The sequence below is a fragment of the Lactuca virosa genome, chromosome 3 (genome assembly GCF_052849685.1).
Source record: "Lactuca virosa cultivar CGN04683 chromosome 3, Lactuca_virosa_CGN04683_v6, whole genome shotgun sequence".
In the NCBI taxonomy this organism is placed as follows: domain Eukaryota; kingdom Viridiplantae; phylum Streptophyta; class Magnoliopsida; order Asterales; family Asteraceae; genus Lactuca; species Lactuca virosa.
The window spans coordinates 299,939,959-299,958,384 of NC_136428.1; the positions used below are offsets into that span (position 1 = coordinate 299,939,959).

At 39.4% G+C, this 18,426-nt stretch overlaps 1 protein-coding gene across 1 annotated transcript; it reads left to right on the forward strand.

Annotated features, from left to right (window-relative positions):
* Positions 1-16,644: 16,644 nt before the first annotated feature.
* LOC145164688 (uncharacterized) lies at positions 16,645-18,147 on the forward strand. The gene is made up of 5 exons (XM_079083397.1): positions 16,645-16,876; positions 16,991-17,633; positions 17,715-17,740; positions 17,834-17,952; positions 18,040-18,147. Exons 1-5 carry the CDS (start codon positions 16,645-16,647, stop codon positions 18,145-18,147), a joined length of 1,128 nt encoding a protein of 375 aa, XP_078939523.1.
* Positions 18,148-18,426: the final 279 nt, after the last annotated feature.

Sequence of the window (18,426 nt, forward strand, 5' to 3'; positions counted from 1 at the left end):
ATCTTGTTTTCCACAGCAAGTTCGGCTTCAAGTTGAGTAAGACGTGCATCAACTGAGGTGTGAAGCCCGGTGTTGGCAGTCTGGATCGCTAGGCGTACCTCTTCAAAGTGCTTCTTTTCAGCTTGAAGCGTGCGTGTAAGATTATCAACCGAAGCATTCACCGTTTGAGCGTTCTTTTGAGCTGCAGCCTGAAGAGAATCAAGAAAAATTTGAGCATCAGAAACTAGTTTTTCGACTTTTTCGATCGCTTGCTTGCAATCTTTTGTGGATTCTTCAATGGCACTAGAAGCTTTCCGGCAATGAGAAGTGGAAGCTTCAATAGCTTTGACAGCATTGGAGATGGAAGTGTCATGCTCCTTGACAAAGGTGGCCAACAGAGCCTTGATTGCAGCTTCAGAGTACGCTGTGCTTGAAGTAGAAGAGGAAGAAGAAATCAGTTTATCAAGCTTACCATTGAGATCCTTTAAATGCCTCTTCGTAACAAGAGCGTCATCATCATCGTCGCTCTGTACTCGATATGGACTGAAATAGATTGAATCAAACTCCATATCTGCTCCTCCAATAACAATGTCAGATTCGGTTGAGGGAGGTGGAGATAAAGGTTTCGAGGTAAGAGGTGGTTCGGGTTCAGAAGTAGGTGCCCCCGTATCAGATACGTTGACACGAACCTGAGGTTCGGTTGGAGTTGTAGTGGTTGTGGTTACTTCGTTGAATAAAGGGGTTGGAATTAGAATTGTGGTTGTAGTGGAAGATAAGATGGGAGGAGGGAACGGAGCAATGGTAATAGGAACCGATTGTGTAGGAGAAGGAGGAAGTGAGTTTCGGGTACCTTCATGAGCTGGTGAGGGTGGACGCGAATTACCTCTATGTGGACTGTTGTGTGGAGAAACGGAATCATCACTGGACTGCGGTTCGGGCTGTGGGTCCGATGGAACGTATTTAGAGTCACTTATAGAAGGAGAAGGAGCCTTCGGCTTGTGTGCCTTCTTCTTAATCTTTCGTTTCTTCTGAGCAGTAGGGGCTCCTTGGTCAGGCTTTCGCTTCTTGGGAGTTGAAACTTTAGAGGATTGACCTTCCTTCTCCCCTTTTCTTTCAGGCTTCTTCCCTCCTTTCGTAGGTTTATCAGCTGCGTCTAAGGAGCTTTGCATTTCAGGAGTAAGCTGCCTCGGCCCTGAAAGAGGTAGCTTCTTGTACTCAGCTATCACTTTGCTTTCACTTGAGACACACCGGTACATCAATTCCGGAACCGAACCAATAAAGAGAAATTTTGATGGATCAGAGACAATTAACCTTGTCGTGTGGAAAGTAGCAATAGACGACATCAGTGAGTCCGCCATTGTTGGAACGTGAAGCTTCTCCATCGCCCAGTGAGTGACAAGAGTCCAAAACCAAGTGCAAGAGATTTTAGTGTAGCGCGAAGCAGAACCAATACTTTGAAGCAATTGAGACCACAAGATAGAGCCAAAATCCATGTTAACCCCATGGTACAGACCGTAGAGAAGGGACATGAATGCCTTACTTGCTCCATCAGAACCAACAACCCTCTCCGACAAGCCCTTTGAGAGTATGGTAAATAGACCATTCCACTGAGGAGGAAGACAAGATTTCTTGAACTTTTTTACAGTGGTGAGAACCTCAGTATACCCCATATCATAGAACATTGAGAAAAGTTGAGTGTTGGTAATGGAATCGGGGTTGATCATGGAGTCGTCGATAGCAACACTTAGCAACAAACAAAACCTAGCTTTTGAAATCGAAGTCTTTTGATTGACGATCTCAAAGAAAATACGCTCCTTGGCTTTATCGTAGACAGCGGTTGAGTAGACATGATAAAGCAGCGACATCGGAACGGACTCCACCTTGGTTAGGGAAACTACAAGTGGTGAATATTTGAGGCATTCAACCACTTGCAGCATGTAGGGATCATACTGGAAAGGTGAGAGTTCAATGATGAGGTTTTGATTGGGTTTTATGGTGAGAAGAGAGGACTGGGCAGATTGTTCATAAACAGATGAAGATTCAGCCCTTGTTGCAGGTGTGAAGAAGAAGATGAACAGTAGAAAATCACCGATGAGTTCTTGAGAAAGTTGGGAATTGGTAAAGTGGTATAAGACGATCTTCTGAATCAACGCCTGAAAATGCACGTTTTGACAGCTGTGTTTCCCTAGAAAGACGTCATCTGGCGTGTTGTCAGGAACCGTTTCAAATTCAAGCGCCCATTGCAAATCTCATCCAATGACGTGTCTTGAAATCTTATCTTGTTCTCGCCGTTTGAATTTCACCCTTTCGCTTCACATAAGACTGACAAGGTTTGCTCCTTAACATAGTATACCACCATAGCATTTTCTACTGAAGCATTAAATCTGAAAAATTGCCATTAGAACCACGAACAAGAATTGGGAAAATCATAAAGATCTTCGTGCAAGAGTGTGACAATAAAAAAGAAATAAATCAAAGTATTTGAGGGATTTAAGTGATGTCTATTTAGACACGAAACTGAGGATCCCGGGCATGAATCGCTTCCTTCGAAGTCAAGAGAGACTTTGCAGTGTCTGTGTGGTTTCCCGTTGAAATACGATCAAATGTTTATTAAGAAACATTGAAAGGAATCTTTTTAAATTTAAGCGATAAGGGGTGGCTCAGCTTCAACCGAACTTCGGTACTTGACATAAGACTGAAAGTTGGATGAAGTACTTGTGAGACCAGTGTGGCCTGTTAAACAAGTAGGTTGGATAATATATTCAGTGATTTGGTGATAAATTTTAGAAATCTCAAAAAAATATAAATTGGATCTTATGGGAAGAAACGCCTGGGTATTAGACAATTTCATAAAGATCGCACAAAAATTAAAAGGAGATTTCTTGGTACCTTCCACTAAAGTAGTTTCATTAAAACGTGGGTGAAAACTAGAACATGTGATTGTTCACCGTCAATTCATTAATGGTGTTGGATTTTGGGTTTCACTTAGCACATGGTGAAACGAAGCTAAGATCATTAACACAAATGTTGTGTAACCATAAACCTCAGTGGTAAATTCTGAGAGTCTCAAGGGTTACGATGATGAACCGAAATGCGATGGAGAAGAGTGATAAGGAGGTTAAAGAACCGAAAGTACCTCTGCTATATAGTAAGGATCGAGCAGACAACTCTTAAGTCAATGTGAGACGATTAAGGTAGCTCATGACATAAGTGATTTTATCAGCCTGATTGGGAAGATTTGATTGGTGTATATCAAATCAGTAAGGCTTCACTTGAAGTCCTTGAGGCTTTGGTCTACATACAACAACATGCTTCTAGGGACACTTAGCTAATACTAAGATAAAGAAATATATACCTGTCCCAGCTCCATCTTTCGAATGATAGATGATACCTTTCAGTGATATTTTTGAAATTTTTGATTTTAATGAAAAGCAACACAAACAACAAAAAAAATATTTTTGGATTTAATGAATTTTCTGAAAAAAAAAGTAAAAACAGAAAGGAAAATATTTTTGAGTTTTAGTAATTTTCTGAAAAAGAAATAAAAACAGAAAAGAAAATAATTTTGAATTTTATGAATTTTCTGAAAACGAAATAAAAACAGAAAAGAAAATTTTTGAGTTTTATTAGAAGAAAGGAATTGAAAAAAAAAAATTGTACATAATGAACAAACTATACAACCGAAACTTCACCTAAAAGTAGTGAAGCGAAATGGACCGAGCGTTCGGTTCATTTAGGTTACCAAAAAACCCAGGAGCCGAAATAGACCGAGCGTTCGCTCTATTTCACGTTCGGTTCATTTCGGTTCCCGAAAATTCTGGATCCGAAATAGACCGAGCGTTCGCTCTATTTCGCTTGATCATTTTCTTAACGAGGCAAAATAAGTTTCGGTACAGACTCAGCTTCCATCATTCATAAGCCTTGGAGAATTTTATTAAAACTTACTTCAGGTAAGGCTTTTTTGAAGATGTCAGCTAGTTGATCAGCAGATCTAACAAAGTGGATTTCCACATTACCATCTTCAACGTGATCTTTGATGAAATGGTATCTCAGTGCTATATGTTTCGTTTTGGAGTGTTGCATTGGATTGTGGCATATCCGAATAGCGCTTTCTGAGTCACAGTAAAGCAGAATCTTCTTCATGTTCAGGCCATAGTCTCTAAGTTGACTTTGTATCCAAATGACCTGCGAAGTACAAGATGATGCTGCGATATATTCAGCTTCAGCTGTTGAGAGTGAAATGCATGTTTGTTTCTTGGACTGCCAGCTGACGAGTTTACCATCAAGGAATTGACATCCGCCTGTAGTGCTCTTTCGGTCCAAACCACATCCTCCAAGATTAGCATCAGAGAATGCTTGAACACAAAATCTTGATTTAGCAGGATACCATAAACCGAGAGATGAGGTTCGCTTCAAATATTTGAAGATGTTCTTAACAGCCACCATATGAGGTTGTCGTGGATTAGCTTGGAACCTGGCACAGTAACAAACAGAAAACATAATATTGGGTCTACTAGCTGTTAGATACATTAGGGACCCTATCATTTGCCGATAGAGGGTCATATCTACAGTCGGTTTCTCCAAAGATGGTGTTAACTGCGTTCCAAATGCCATAGGAACCTTTACTTTGGAATCTCCCATCATGCCAAACTTAGCCAGTAGTGTCTTCGTGTATGCCTCCTGATTAATAAATATGCCTTCGGGTCCCTGTCTAATGTTTAAGCCAAGGAAAAAGTTAATAGGACCCATTGCACTCATCTCAAACTTAGTCTCCATCAACTTCCTGAATTCAGCTGTGAGGTTGGGATTCGTGGAACCGAAGATGATATCATCGACGTAAATTTGGACGATCATAAGGTGGTCACCCTCTTTCTTGTGAAAGAAGGTTGGGTCAACCGAACCTTGTTTAAACTTGGACATTTTTAGAAATCTAGTAATGGTTTCATACCAGGCTCTAGGAGCTTGCTTCAAACCATAGACAGCTTTATCCAGAATATAGCAATGATCAGGGTACCTTTCGTTCACGAAACCCGGTGGTTGCTCAACATATACAGTCTCCTCTAGTTCTCCATTTAGGAAGGCACACTTGACATCCATTTGAAAAACTTCAAAGTTTTTATGTGCAGCATATGCCAGAAAGATCCGAACAGATTCTAACCTTGCTACAGGAGCGAAGGTTTCTTCATAATCTATACCTTCTTCCTGACAATATCCCTTGACAACCAGCCTTGCCTTGTTGCGAATTACATTCCCCTCTTTATCTATCTTGTTCCTGAATACCCATTTCAATCCAACTACAGATGCATCCTTTGGTGTAGGGATCAGTCTCCAGACTCGGTTTCGCTCAAACTCATTGAGTTCGTCTTGCATAGCCTGCACCCAATCAGAGTGATCAAGTGTAGAGCTGATTGTTTTCGATTCAATCTTGGAGACAAACGAATTAAACATGCAGAATTCCACTTGAGAGAATAGAGCCGTTTGCTTTGCTTTCAGTTGAGAGCGTGTAAGAACTCCCTCAGATGATTCCCCTATTACTTAAGTTTTCAGATGATCTTTTGTCTATTTTGTGAGCGGGGGGAAGTTAGGATCATAAACAGGATCCAAATCGGCATTTATTTCTTCATCGAATTCTGATTGAGACTCTTCGTCATTTGTATTGTTATTCTCCCCCTCGAATGACGAAACAATTTCAACATCCGGTTCAGAATTCTCCCCCTCGATTGGACTTTCATGGGTCATTGTTGGAGATGGGTCCTCCCCCTGGAATGTAGAACATTGATGAGTAGGATCCCTAAATTTTTGAGGTTCGTTTTGAACTTGAGGTTCGCTTGAGCTTTGAGGTTCGTTTTGACCTGGCTGTTCGGTTGGTCCATGAGGTTCACTTCCCATTTCTTTTGCTGCTTCATCGATAATTTTCTTCAAGTTGTCAATCTTGTTGTCAGCTGCTTTTGCCTCAGATATAATTGCTCTCTCTGGTTTGTCAAAGAGCAACATATATTCTTCAAATAGATTGGAAATTGGAACCGAGACTTGACCTGATTTTGGAAAGATTTCCTCCGATGGTACTTTGCTGGATCGCAGTTTCTTCAGATAATTATCATCAAAAGTGACATAGTAGGTTTCTTTACGTTTCTTTGAGCGTTTATTCAAAACCATATATGCCTTTGACGTTAGTGAGTAACCAAGAAAAATCCCTTCATCTGCCTTTACATCGAACTTGTTTCGGTTCTCTTTGGAGTTGAAAATAAAGCACCTTGAACCGAACACATGGAAGAACTTGACATTTGGCTTGCGATTATTCAAGATTTCGTATGGAGTGATTGAAAATCTCTTGTCGAGGAAGGTTCTGTTCTGAGTATAGCACGCATCAGCAATAGCATCAGCCCAAAAGTACAGAGGTAGAGAAGCGAAACTGAGCATGGTTCGGGCCGCTTCACACAACGAACGGTTTCGCATTTCAACTACACCGTTTTGTGTGGAGTATAGGGAGCAGAGAAGTTGTGAGACACTCCCTTTTCAGCAAGAAATTCTTCAAACTCTTGGTTTTTGAATTCCAGCCCATTGTCACTTTGGACATTTCTAACCACCTTTCGCAATTGAAGTTCCACTTGCTTTATAAATGCTTTGAGCTTTGGAGTTGCCTCTGATTTCTGTTTAAGAAAGAAAACCCAGGTGAAACGTGAAAAGTCATCAACAACAACTAAAATGTACTTACTACCACCGATGCTTTCAATGGTCGAAGGACCACATAGATCGATGTGAAGAAGCTCAAGAGATTTGATGATCGTTGTGTTGAGAATTTTTGGATGACTCTTTCGGCTTTGCTTTCCCATCTCGCATGCTGCGCAGAAGTGTTCCTTATCAAATTTGAGAAGTGGAAGTCCTCGTACATGATCACCGATAGCCAACTTGTTGATATCCTTGAAGTTGAGATGTGAGAGCCTACAGTGCCATAGCCAAATTTCGTCAGAGTGTGCTTTTGTTAAAAGGCATACAACTGGCTTTCCTCGAATTGGGTTAAGATTCAGAGGATAAATTTCTCTTTTTCGCTTGGATTTTAACAAGACAGCCTTCGTTTTCTTTTCAATAATCTCTGAACCTTCATCATCGAACGAAACCTTTAAGCCAGTTCCCACCACCAGTTGAGAGATACTGATGAGATTATACTGCAATCCCTCTACGTATGCTACCTTTCGGATTGAGAATTCCCCGTTTGTGATCATTCCGTAGCCTTTGATCATTCCATATGAATTATTCCAGTATTTAACACATCTACCATCCTTAAGAGCCCGAAACTCCCTTAGCTCTTCCCTCCTTCCTGTCATGTGACGAGAGCAGCCACTATCAATGTACCATTCGTCGTCGAACTGCTCGTCACTTATAACCTGCAAAAATCAAGCAGATTTAGGAACCCAAATTTGCTTGGGTCCATGTGAGCCTTTTACAGAACAGGGAATAACAATAGAAAGATCAACCATATAAGTTCTTTTTATTAGTGTGGTTTCGTCTTTCCTTTTGATGGTCAAAACCTTAATTTTGTTTAAGTCAGATTGAGGATTTTGGTTTTGATTCTTATCGGACTTATTTTGTGATTCTTAGGGTTAGCTGACGTCTTCTTTATTTGTATGTTGTCTTCAGAGACGAGGTTCCCTTTTCCCTTGCTGTCCTTGACATCCTTGTTAGGATTCTGCTTTGATTGAGGAGGATGGGATTTAGGAGCGAAACTAGCCTTTCGGTTCTTATCAAGGCCAGTATTGGGACCGAAACTAGTCTTTCGGTGCTTTTCGCTGCAAGGATTGGGACCGAAACTAGGCTTTCGGTTCGCTTGTCTGCAGGATTGGCAGAGAGTGCATGGATCAGAATTATCCTTTGATCCAACTTTCGCCTTGAGATTTGATGCCTTTTCTGTGCGAACATAATTGGAGTTTTGGGAGTTCCAAAACTGCTTCCTTTCATTGAGATTATTTTGATACCTTTTGTTTCGCTGGCGTTTTTGTTCAGCAAGCTGCTTTTGAGACTTGTGTATGTTTGCTCTTGACTTTGGTCTCTCAGTACGAGTTTCGCTCTTCAATGAAGAGGTTTCGCTTGCAGCCGTCATAGTTTCGCTTGGGATTTCTTTGGTACCACTTGTGCTTGGTACATCAAAGCTTGTAGGCTTGTTGAGTGGTTCTGTCACGTATCTGCCTTTAATCCTCTATGAGGTTCTCTCTGATAAACGGACAGTTTCAACTGCATTGTCGATTGGAGCAGACCAAAAATAATTATCACAACCACCTGAGTTATCTTCGTTTACTATAGCTGTCAGCTTGGTTGTGTGTTTCTGAGTGACCCCTGACGTGGTGTATACCTGATTTGGTACAGTTTGTACCTTTTGATAAACTACTGCTTTCGGTTTCAGAACCTTGGATTTATCTTGGGACACTCGAGCGAACTCAACCGAATTCTCAGATATAAGACTTTTGGTGGGTTCAGTTTCGCTCTTGACAAATTCTGAATAGTCAACCACATCCTCTACAGAAATTTCACTCATATCACTGTCCTCGTCAAATTCAGAAGTGTTCTCAACAATTATTTTGTTTTCTGAACTTAACTTGGCATTCAATGAGTCAAATTTCTATATGGTTTCGGTCTTGATTTTCAATTTATCATTCTCGTCCAAAAGATTTTTAAGCATGTCCTTATGGTCTTTGGACTTGATAAAGGACTCGATTTTGTCTAGATCAACCCTATAGGCGTCATAGATTTCATCTAAAGAAACAATGGATTCACAGTTATAACCATAAATATCAACTTCGTCCTCCTTTAACTCTAGGAAGGGCAAAATCATTTTGTGAATCTTTTTGCCGATTTCACAGTCTAAATGCAATTGAGTAATATTAGTATATAAACGTTTAGCAATCAAGCAAAAATGTTTCTTTGTTTCATAAGTTTCAAGTTATCACGTTGCAAGTCAATAACTTCATCTCTTGTCCTAACTAAATCTAACTCCGTCTTCTCTATCCACAACCTTTGCTCCTCATTCTTGGATGTTACCCTGCTAATTTGATCGGTTAGGTTAGCATTTGTGAGGCGTGTTTGCATTAAGCTACCACTTAAACTACAAAATTTTAAGTTCGAATCATTTAATTCCTTTTCATAGTTTGTTACCGGTTTTTTAAGTGATACGAGAATGGATTGTACCTTCTTGATCAACTGATCACAGTCGTTAATCCTCTCGCTCACTGGTTTGGCAGCAAAACACTTTTCTTCCTTCAGATTCGCTTCATCATACTCGCCTTCGGTTGAGTAGCCCCTCATATTTGACACTCTAGCGGTCACCATCAGGCATCTCCCAGCGAACTCAGAACTCTCTTCTTTGGCCACAAATGCCTTTCCATGTGTGGGTTTACGTACTTCTTCATCTTCAGAGTCTGTTTACTAGACCTCTACACCACCAAACTCATCATCCACAACGTTCTCCTGCACAATCAAAGCATTCATTGAACTGTTAGAGGATTTCTTCTTCTTTATCTCCTCCAGCTTGCACATATAGTATGCTTCATCATCTTCACCCTCCTTCTTCTCCGAGAGCTTCCTTAACATACAATCTTTTGCAAAGTGGTTTTTTCCACGGCAGAAGTTACAGTCGTATCCAGAGTCTCCAACCAGTTTGCTCTCCTTCTTCTCTTCTTCTTTCTGAGGAGTATTTTTGATCTCCTGTTTTGCCTTTTCTGAGCTATAGCTTCCCTACCAGTTTTGGTTCTTGGCAATAGGAAACTTTTTGCGAGCGAACCTCTTCGGATTGGAAACCATCATTGCATACTCTTCGCTTGTCAGATCACATTCTGACATCTCTGACTCTTCTTCATCTTCTGCCACATTCTTCGCCTTAGAGAGAAGGGCCAGGGATCCCATACCAGACACCACTTTCGCTTCCTTTGTCACAACGCTTTCATGGGACTTAAGAATACCCACCATCTTCGCCAATGAATAGGTTTTAAATTTCTCGTGAGCCTTCACAGTTGACACAACAGCCATCCATTCGGGTCTTAAACCATTCATAAATGTGACCTTCTGTTCGATCACTTCTCTTCCAATACCATGCTTGATCATCTTGCTCAAAAGATGGTTGAAATGATCAAAAGCCTGAATAAGTTTTTCATCTTGCTTTTGTTGGAAAGCACCGAACTCAGAGAGCAATAGAGTTTGGATAGAATGCTCTAGGTCTTCATCAGTGGAATATAGCTCTTTAAGTCTATCCCAGATTTCTTTTGCCGTGGTGCATGGACTAACCAAACGAAAGGTATCAGAATGTAAAGCAAACTGGATCATTCTCATGGCTTTAACATTACATAGCAACTTATCTTTTTCGTCTTGGGGAATCTTCTCCACATCAGTTAAAAGTTTGTTGTACTCCTTTTGAGTCTTAATGGTTCTATTTGTACTAGAATGAACAAAAGGACCCAATGTTATTGCTTCCCAGATAAGATAACCATTGTCTTCTGAACCGACGACATAGTCCTCAAAGTGATGCGTCCAAACTTTATAATCTTGAGTGTATAGAATTGGGATTCTGGTTGTAGATCCAATGTTGTTGGAGATATTGATCGCATTGGTTTGTGAATCTTCGTGAGACATGATGACGTTTTTTAGATATCTGCTAAGAATCAGAATTGTAAAGATTGAATAGGGTAATATCGAGATCTATGAACAACGTCAATGAAGGAAAGACAGCTTAACAGATCCAATAAAAGAGGAAACCGTAAGAAAATTCTTCAAACATAAGAGATGCGTATGATTTACACAACCTCCTGCTCTGATACCAATTGATGTGATAAAAAAACACTCTAAGATCGATTAGATACTTAGCAAATTAGTCAAGAAAACCAAAAAGACACGAATAAGAACACACGATGATTCAAAACTGACGTCGAATGATAAATAATCCACACCCTCAGAAGAGCTCTATGAAGAACTGCTACTTTAGAGGATGCATTTGATGGGTTTTCAGCATTCTAACACTCCTATGGTGTACATGCAACCCTAGAAACCTTGGATCTATGTTTGACTAAGATACATGCAAATAATTATTTTTCCAAGGTTCTTATCCTAACTAGCATGGCATGGGGTACTTGAATCAAATAAAACTAGTAGAATTACTTACCTTGTAGTAGTAGTTGATTGCTTGGAGAGCCTAGCACCAATAATATGGATGCCTCAAATGGAAGTCACAAATCACCACAAACTTGGAAACTTGAGAGAATAGTCACAAACTTCTTGAAATCGGCCCTCTTAGTTTACACACATCAACTAGTGCAATTTCAAGAACCAAAGCCTCCTTTATATAGTGTGGTGGATTAGGGTTACATCCATGTAAACCCTAATACCCTTGTCTTTTCATTTCCATGAGATCCATGGGTTAAAGCTCCATGGAGTATCCATGGACTTTCCATGCAAGCCTAGCCCATTCCAAATAAGCATTAGCCCACACTATATAAATACAAGAGCCCATATTTAATTAGTCATACTTTTGATCTCTAAATTAATTCTAAATTAATTATAGATCAACACTAATTAAATAATATGATTTTATATTAATATATTAGAACTTATAATATATTAATAAATCATAACTTATACTATTCTCAAAAGATTATCCGTAAATTGTTCGGGTGAAGTGCAACCCAAATGGACCATGCCGGGTCGGGTCAAGTACATACCAAATATAGTTATGGACTTAGACATTATCTCCAACAGCATTAGGGTTACAGTTCAAAATCAGAGAATCATCAATATCTAGCCTTATTAATATAATGCATGCATGCATTATATATACTCAACCCTAAAAACTAAAGACGGTTGGACAGGCCCAAACCGTGACTACATATGGACCGAACTAACTAAGCCCAATGGCGTAATCCATAAACTCAACATGCACCTTCTTCGACAGAGCCCTAACATGGTGGAATAGCCATGTTAAGTCACTGAGCCTATCTGTGGCTAACTCAATAGGTTGGGAGAACCTAAAAGAGATAATGTTGGAAGAATACTGCCCAAGAGACGAAGTTCAAAAGCTGGAACAAGAACTATGGGAGCACACCATGGTCGGCTCAGACATAGTGATCCACACGGACAGGTTTAGCGACCTGGCAACACTATGCCCTGGGATGGTTACCCCGGAGAGTAAGAAGATAGAAAGGTACATCTGGGGTTTATCTACCCCGATCTAGGAGGATGTACTTTCCTCTAACTCAACAACCTTCGATAGCGCCAAACACCTGGCCCAGAGACTCATTGACCATGGAGTCCGCCATGGCGTGGTGGTCCCTGTTCCCGAGCCATCAAAGGGAGAGGATTATAAACAAAAGTCGGGGGACAAGAGGAAGGAGCGAACAACACAGGAAACCCCGCAGGAGCCACAAATGGTTACTGTATACGCCGCCACAACACCTGCTACTCCAACATCTGTCAGCTGATATGTTGGAACTCTCCCGAAGTGTGGTGAGTGTAACTACCACCATACCGGAGTATGTCGGGAAATGCAGTGCTTGAATTGCCTCAGGAGCGCGCATATTGCTCGGTTCTGCAGGGCGCCGGCAGAACCGATCTCCAAAGTTCGCGGAGTAGAAGTAAACCAGGCCTGCTATGGCTGTGGTGAGATAGGGCACTACAAGAGGGACTACCCGATAACGAAGAACTCAAGAGTGGATGGACGAATTCTGATGATCACCCGCAGGAGAAACTATCCCGGAGTCACCAGCGTCCAACGATACGTCTTCGAAATAAGAATTACTTTAAAATTTAATTTATATTTATATTAGATTAAAACTTGGGGAAACATTTAAAAGTAAGTATAATAACTCACTCATCTGAACAAGTCACATCATTCATAAGAGAACTAAAGATCCGTACAGGTAGGCTATGATGGCTTAGTATGTACATCGGGGTTGTACATAGCTAAGATTTTGCAGGCTTAGAGTGAGTGATTCTGCCTCATTTCCTGTTCCTTGTTTGGTTGTGGATTTAGGGCAGAGTCACTCAGTCGACCATCTTATTCATCTTAATTATACATAACTTGTATATGCCAGGCGATCATAGAGGTACCGAGGAGGATCATAATATAGATTTTCGACACTAGTTATCAAAACATTTTCACTGTTAGTACTCGCTCATCGCGGTAGGATTTGTGGCAGTGGTAATATCAAGGAGAAAACTGAAAGCACTAGAAAGTCTACACATAATACATTGTCGAACACACTCGAGATACACCATTGTATAACAAACGTTTCTTTCAAATCGGCCTAACATTTGTTTCTGTAAAGAGTCCGTCATCATCTTTCGTCATGAATTGGCGTGGTCCTCACCATACCAAGTTCATTGTGTTTCGAAAACCCATCGCCTTAACCATCAAATTAATGAAACCCTCGTCATTCGTAACGACAACCCGAACTAGACCTTAGTATTGTCTCTTGTCTTCTAAACCCCGAAGTACTCATGCGAGGAGTACCTTGCCCTCCAAAACCTTGCCACCGTATACTCAGCAGACCTTCCCGAACTACCACTCGTCCAACAGATCAAGTTCAAGCACAAAGGCTAAGGACGAATACAGCCCACCTATCACTATTAAGTGTATACGCGAGAGTGGTATGTAATTATGATTATGCAGATGTAGTATGTGTGTTTCCGCCCTATCTCCTGTTCCTTGTTTGGTTGTGGACCTGCGGCAGAGTCGCACATCCGACCGTCTTACTAATCTTAATTACATACGAATTGTATACACGAGGTGATGATAGATGGACCAAGTATGAATATTATCATGAGCGTTAGGGGAAAGTTGCCCAGGTCTACGAGTGGGTATTCTGCCATTCAGAGAAGCACAACCCCAGGAGTACTGCTAGGAAAGCTAATTTCGGGATGAAATTCCATCTAACGGGGGGATGATGTGACAACCCGTAAATTCTATCTAGTAAAGTCAATCCAATCAACCAAATGTCAGACTTAATTCTATTGCCTTTTAGCCTTGTTAAGGGTCATTCTAATGAGTTCTAAGCCCAGTACACTTATGGATTAAGTGTTTTGAAGTATTAGCTCGAGATCAGAAGGTTGCACCCGAACTAGAAAAACCAACACTTGAGGTTCACGGCCGTAAAACATGTTCACGGCCGTGAACACTCTTCTAGCCTTGAACATCATGCATATATATGAAATTTTGTCACTTTTCCTTCACTTCTTCTCCTCTTGGTCGTGAACTACCCTTTCTCTCTCAAGTATCATCAAGTGAAAGCTCTCATTTCACTCCCAAAACGTAAGCATCTCATCCTTTACTTGTTCATACTTAACAATCCCTTTGATCTATCCTTAATCCATCACCCTTAGACACCATCTTCAAGATCTTCAAGATCTTGAAGGGTTTACGGCCGTAAAGCCTTCATGAGGGCCGTAAACCCTTCATAGGATCATGACCATGGCCGTAAAACCTTCTTAAGGCCAAGCTTGGGCAGTAAACACTTCAAGCATCCTTGGCCGTGAACACTTCTTGGCCGTAAACACTTCCTAGGGTGGCCATAAACTCCTTATTATCAATCACATGTGATTCTAACACTTCATCTCAAGTGTTTCCTAGTTCCTAAGGTTGTTTCGCTTCATGATTAGTTGTTTTAAGCACTAATTATATACATATATGTATCAATATATGTCATTTAGGACTTGTTTGTGCCTCGGGACTTCATTTGTGGAACTTCTCATCCTCAGACGAATCTTCAATTGAATCACCCACATAAGGTGAGTTCATACCCCTATAATCAACCTTTTAAATGTTTTAAATGCTTTTAAGGGGGGGGGGGAATAAAAGTTGAACACAATGATATTGTGTAAATGTTTATCTATGATAACCATCACATTAAAGGATTTCTTATGCTTTTATAAGTGATCAAATCAATTCAAAAACTCTTTTAAGTTATGTCACTTGGTTGTTTATAAAACTTTGTTTTTAAAGTACAATCATAACTCAGTAGATAATCGAGTCTTTTCTACAAATCAGAGACAGTTCAAAACAAACATACTAGTAAACTATAATAGGTATAGTTTAGGGGTTCAGAACATACAATAACAAGAACAGGAAGGAACACACGATAACAAGAACAAGATAACAATAATGTGAAACCACTACTTCACGACATAGCAATATACTTGTTATGTCGCGTTTTGTAACCAAAGTCTCCTGGACGGAGAGCGGACATTGTGTGTATAGATCTATACGGGACTGACAATCCTTCATCCCGACTGTTCACAACAGCTTGGCCTGCAGGCCAAGGGGTGACAAATGTCACATCAGTTTCGACGCCAGTTTTTAGGAGTGCTACTTATTTAGACTTGCCACCTGTATTTCTTTGCTATGAATCATCTGAACGACTTAATTTAGGAGTGCTATAGTTTTGACTTTTGATTATCTAAGATGCATAATACAACTTGTAACTCTTGATCATTTTTCATCTATTAAACTGCAAGATATAAGGGTAACCCTCTACACACTATGCTTTAGTAATTGGTTCAACATCTCTTTTTCCTGTTGCACATATCATTGCCTATGAAGTTTAGCATTTGATTCAAATGGGTTATTGAATTTGTTCAGTAACATGAATTTGTTTAACAGTGAATGGGTTATTGAATTTCAAATGAGAATTTGTTGAACAGGGGATTTCAGATGGGAATTTGTTTAACAGCAACATGATTTTTTTTAATCTGTTAAGTATGAATCTGTTAATTATAAATCTGTTAAGTTTTTTTTTGAAATCTGTTAAGTATGAATATGTTGTGTATTTGTTGAAATCTGTTAAACATGAATCTAATAATTTTTTTAATGTGTTGATGTGATGATTTAACATTTACAATCAATGACTTCGAATGCTTCGACTACACCGTCTGTGGGATCAACCGCCACCGATACACATAAACGGAATTCGGATGATGTTGGTTGGGAATATGGTTTTATCCCGGATAAAAGCAACTTGCATAGATTGAAATGTAAATTGTGTGGAAAAGTGTTTGGCGGAGGGATTACTAGAATGAAACAACATATTGCTCATGTGAAGGGGAATGTATCTTCATGTCCAAGTTCTACAAAAGATGATCAATTGAAATGTCGAAATTCTATTAATGAAGGAAAGTTAAAAAAGAAAGCTAAACTTTCGCAAGATGAGGCCTTAAGATTTGAGGTGAGACAAGAATTTCATGATAACGTGGATGGAGTAGAATCTTCTTTGGGGTTGAAAGCACCAAATATTATAGGCCCCATGGATGGCTATGCAAACAAAATAAACCCCGAAGAAGATTTGAATGTGAGAAAGGGAAAAAATGTTGATCTTAACAATATTTTCCGGAAAGAAAGAATACTCACGGTCCATAAGTACATTAGTAGGTGGGCATATGAAAGCGCAATTCATTTTCATGCCTTCGAAAAGGATAGCTTTAAAATGATGTTAGAGGTTGTTGGCCAATTTGGAACCGGGCTTCCACCTCCTACTAGATATGCTTTGAGCGACACGCTTCTAAAGCATGAGGTTGAAAGAACAAAAAACTTGTTAAAAAAACAAACAAGAATGGAAAGAGGATGGATGCTCGATTATGACAGATGCTTGGTCTGATCGAAAGAGAAGGAGCATTATGAATTTATGTGTTAATTCGAAGATGGATACTGTTTTTTTATCTTCAAAAGAATGTTCCAACAAAGCACATACAAGCCAAAAAATATATGAATATGTGGAGTCTTGCATTCAACAAGTTGGTCATGAGCATGTTGTTCAAATTGTGACCGATAATGCCACGAATAACATGGGGGCGGCAAAGTTGCTAAAAGAGAAAATACCATCTATTTTTTGGACATCATGTGCGACACATACCATTAACCTTATGCTTGAAGGTACTTACGTTATTTTGTTTATTTATTGTATTTATTACTTTATTACTTTATTTTGTTTTAAAATGTTTAATTTTTTACTATAATTTGTTATTTAATCGTGTTTATTTCTTCAAGGTATCGGTGCACTCCCAAGGTTTAAGAAAATTCTAGATCAAGCAAAGAAGCTAACCATATTCATTTACGCTCACCACAAAAGCTTGGCGATGATGAGAAGTTACACCAACAAAAGAGAAATTATCCGACCGGGAGTCACGAGATTTGCTTCCACCTTTCTAACATTACAAAGTTTGGCCGAAAAAAAGGAGCAACTAAGACATATGTTCTCTAGCACCGAATGGGAGGAATGCAAATTTTCTAGTACGCCTAAAGGGATTGCCTCATATAAAACGGTGTCAAGTGTCCAATTGTGGTCCGGTGTGGCACAATGTTTAAAGGTGTTCTCCCCTTTGGTGAAAGTCCTTCGAATGGTTGACGCGGATTGGAAGCCCTCAATGGGTTTTGTTTACGGGGAGATTAAAGTTGCTAAAGAAGAAATTATCACATCATTGGGCGGTAACGAGAAAGCTTACAAGCCTATTATAGATATCATAAACAAAAAGATCAAAGGTCGTATAGATTCAAGTTTACATTTAACGTCTTATCTTTTAAATCCGTATTATCATTATAAGGATCCACAACTCCAATATGATCCCGATATAATGAATGCGGTTCTTGATTTTTTTGATACATTACTTTGTGACAACTTTGAGATGCAAAGGCAAGTTGTAACAATTGACTTGCGAAAGTACAAGTAAAAAGTTGATAGATTTGGTTGCGATCTTGCAATTAAAAATTGTAGGGTGAATGATGTCGAGTTTGATCCGGGTAATTCGTTTTACTTTTAGTTATCTATTTTAGTATTTTATAAAATTTAGATATTTATCGATTAATAATGTGTTTTTGTTTACAAAATTATAGCTAGTTGGTGGGGACTATTTGGTGGCACAACTCCTCATCTGACAAAGATTGCAATGAGGATTCTTTCTTTGACTAGCAGTTCATCGGGTTGTGAAAGGAATTGGAGCACGTTTGAAGGGGTTAGTAATATAAAGTATTAAATTTATATTTTATAAAAATTTAAATATTAAGCACATTTTAATTTTTTGTTGTGTTTACATTTCTAGGTACATACAAAAATACGAGATAGATTGGAGGAAAGCAAATTGAACAATCTTGTTTATGTTCAATTCAATGCTAATTTAATGGAAAAAAAACCAAAAGCGAAAAGATAGAAATATGGAGGTGTTGTTAGCAAATGATTCACTCTCGGCTCAACAATGGATTGTTGATCTAGATGAAGTAGACCCCGAAACGGTTAATGAAGATCTAGGAACTGATGATAATCAAGCACCCCGAGAAAGTCCAAGAACAAGGGAACTTTTTGAATTTCGATGAAGATTTTGAGTCCGAGAGTGAGGAGCAAATGTTAGAAGAAGACGAATATGAGTCGGATGGGGTTCAAATAATGGAAGTGTGTGGAGAAGATTAGAAGATAATATGTTTTATTTTTG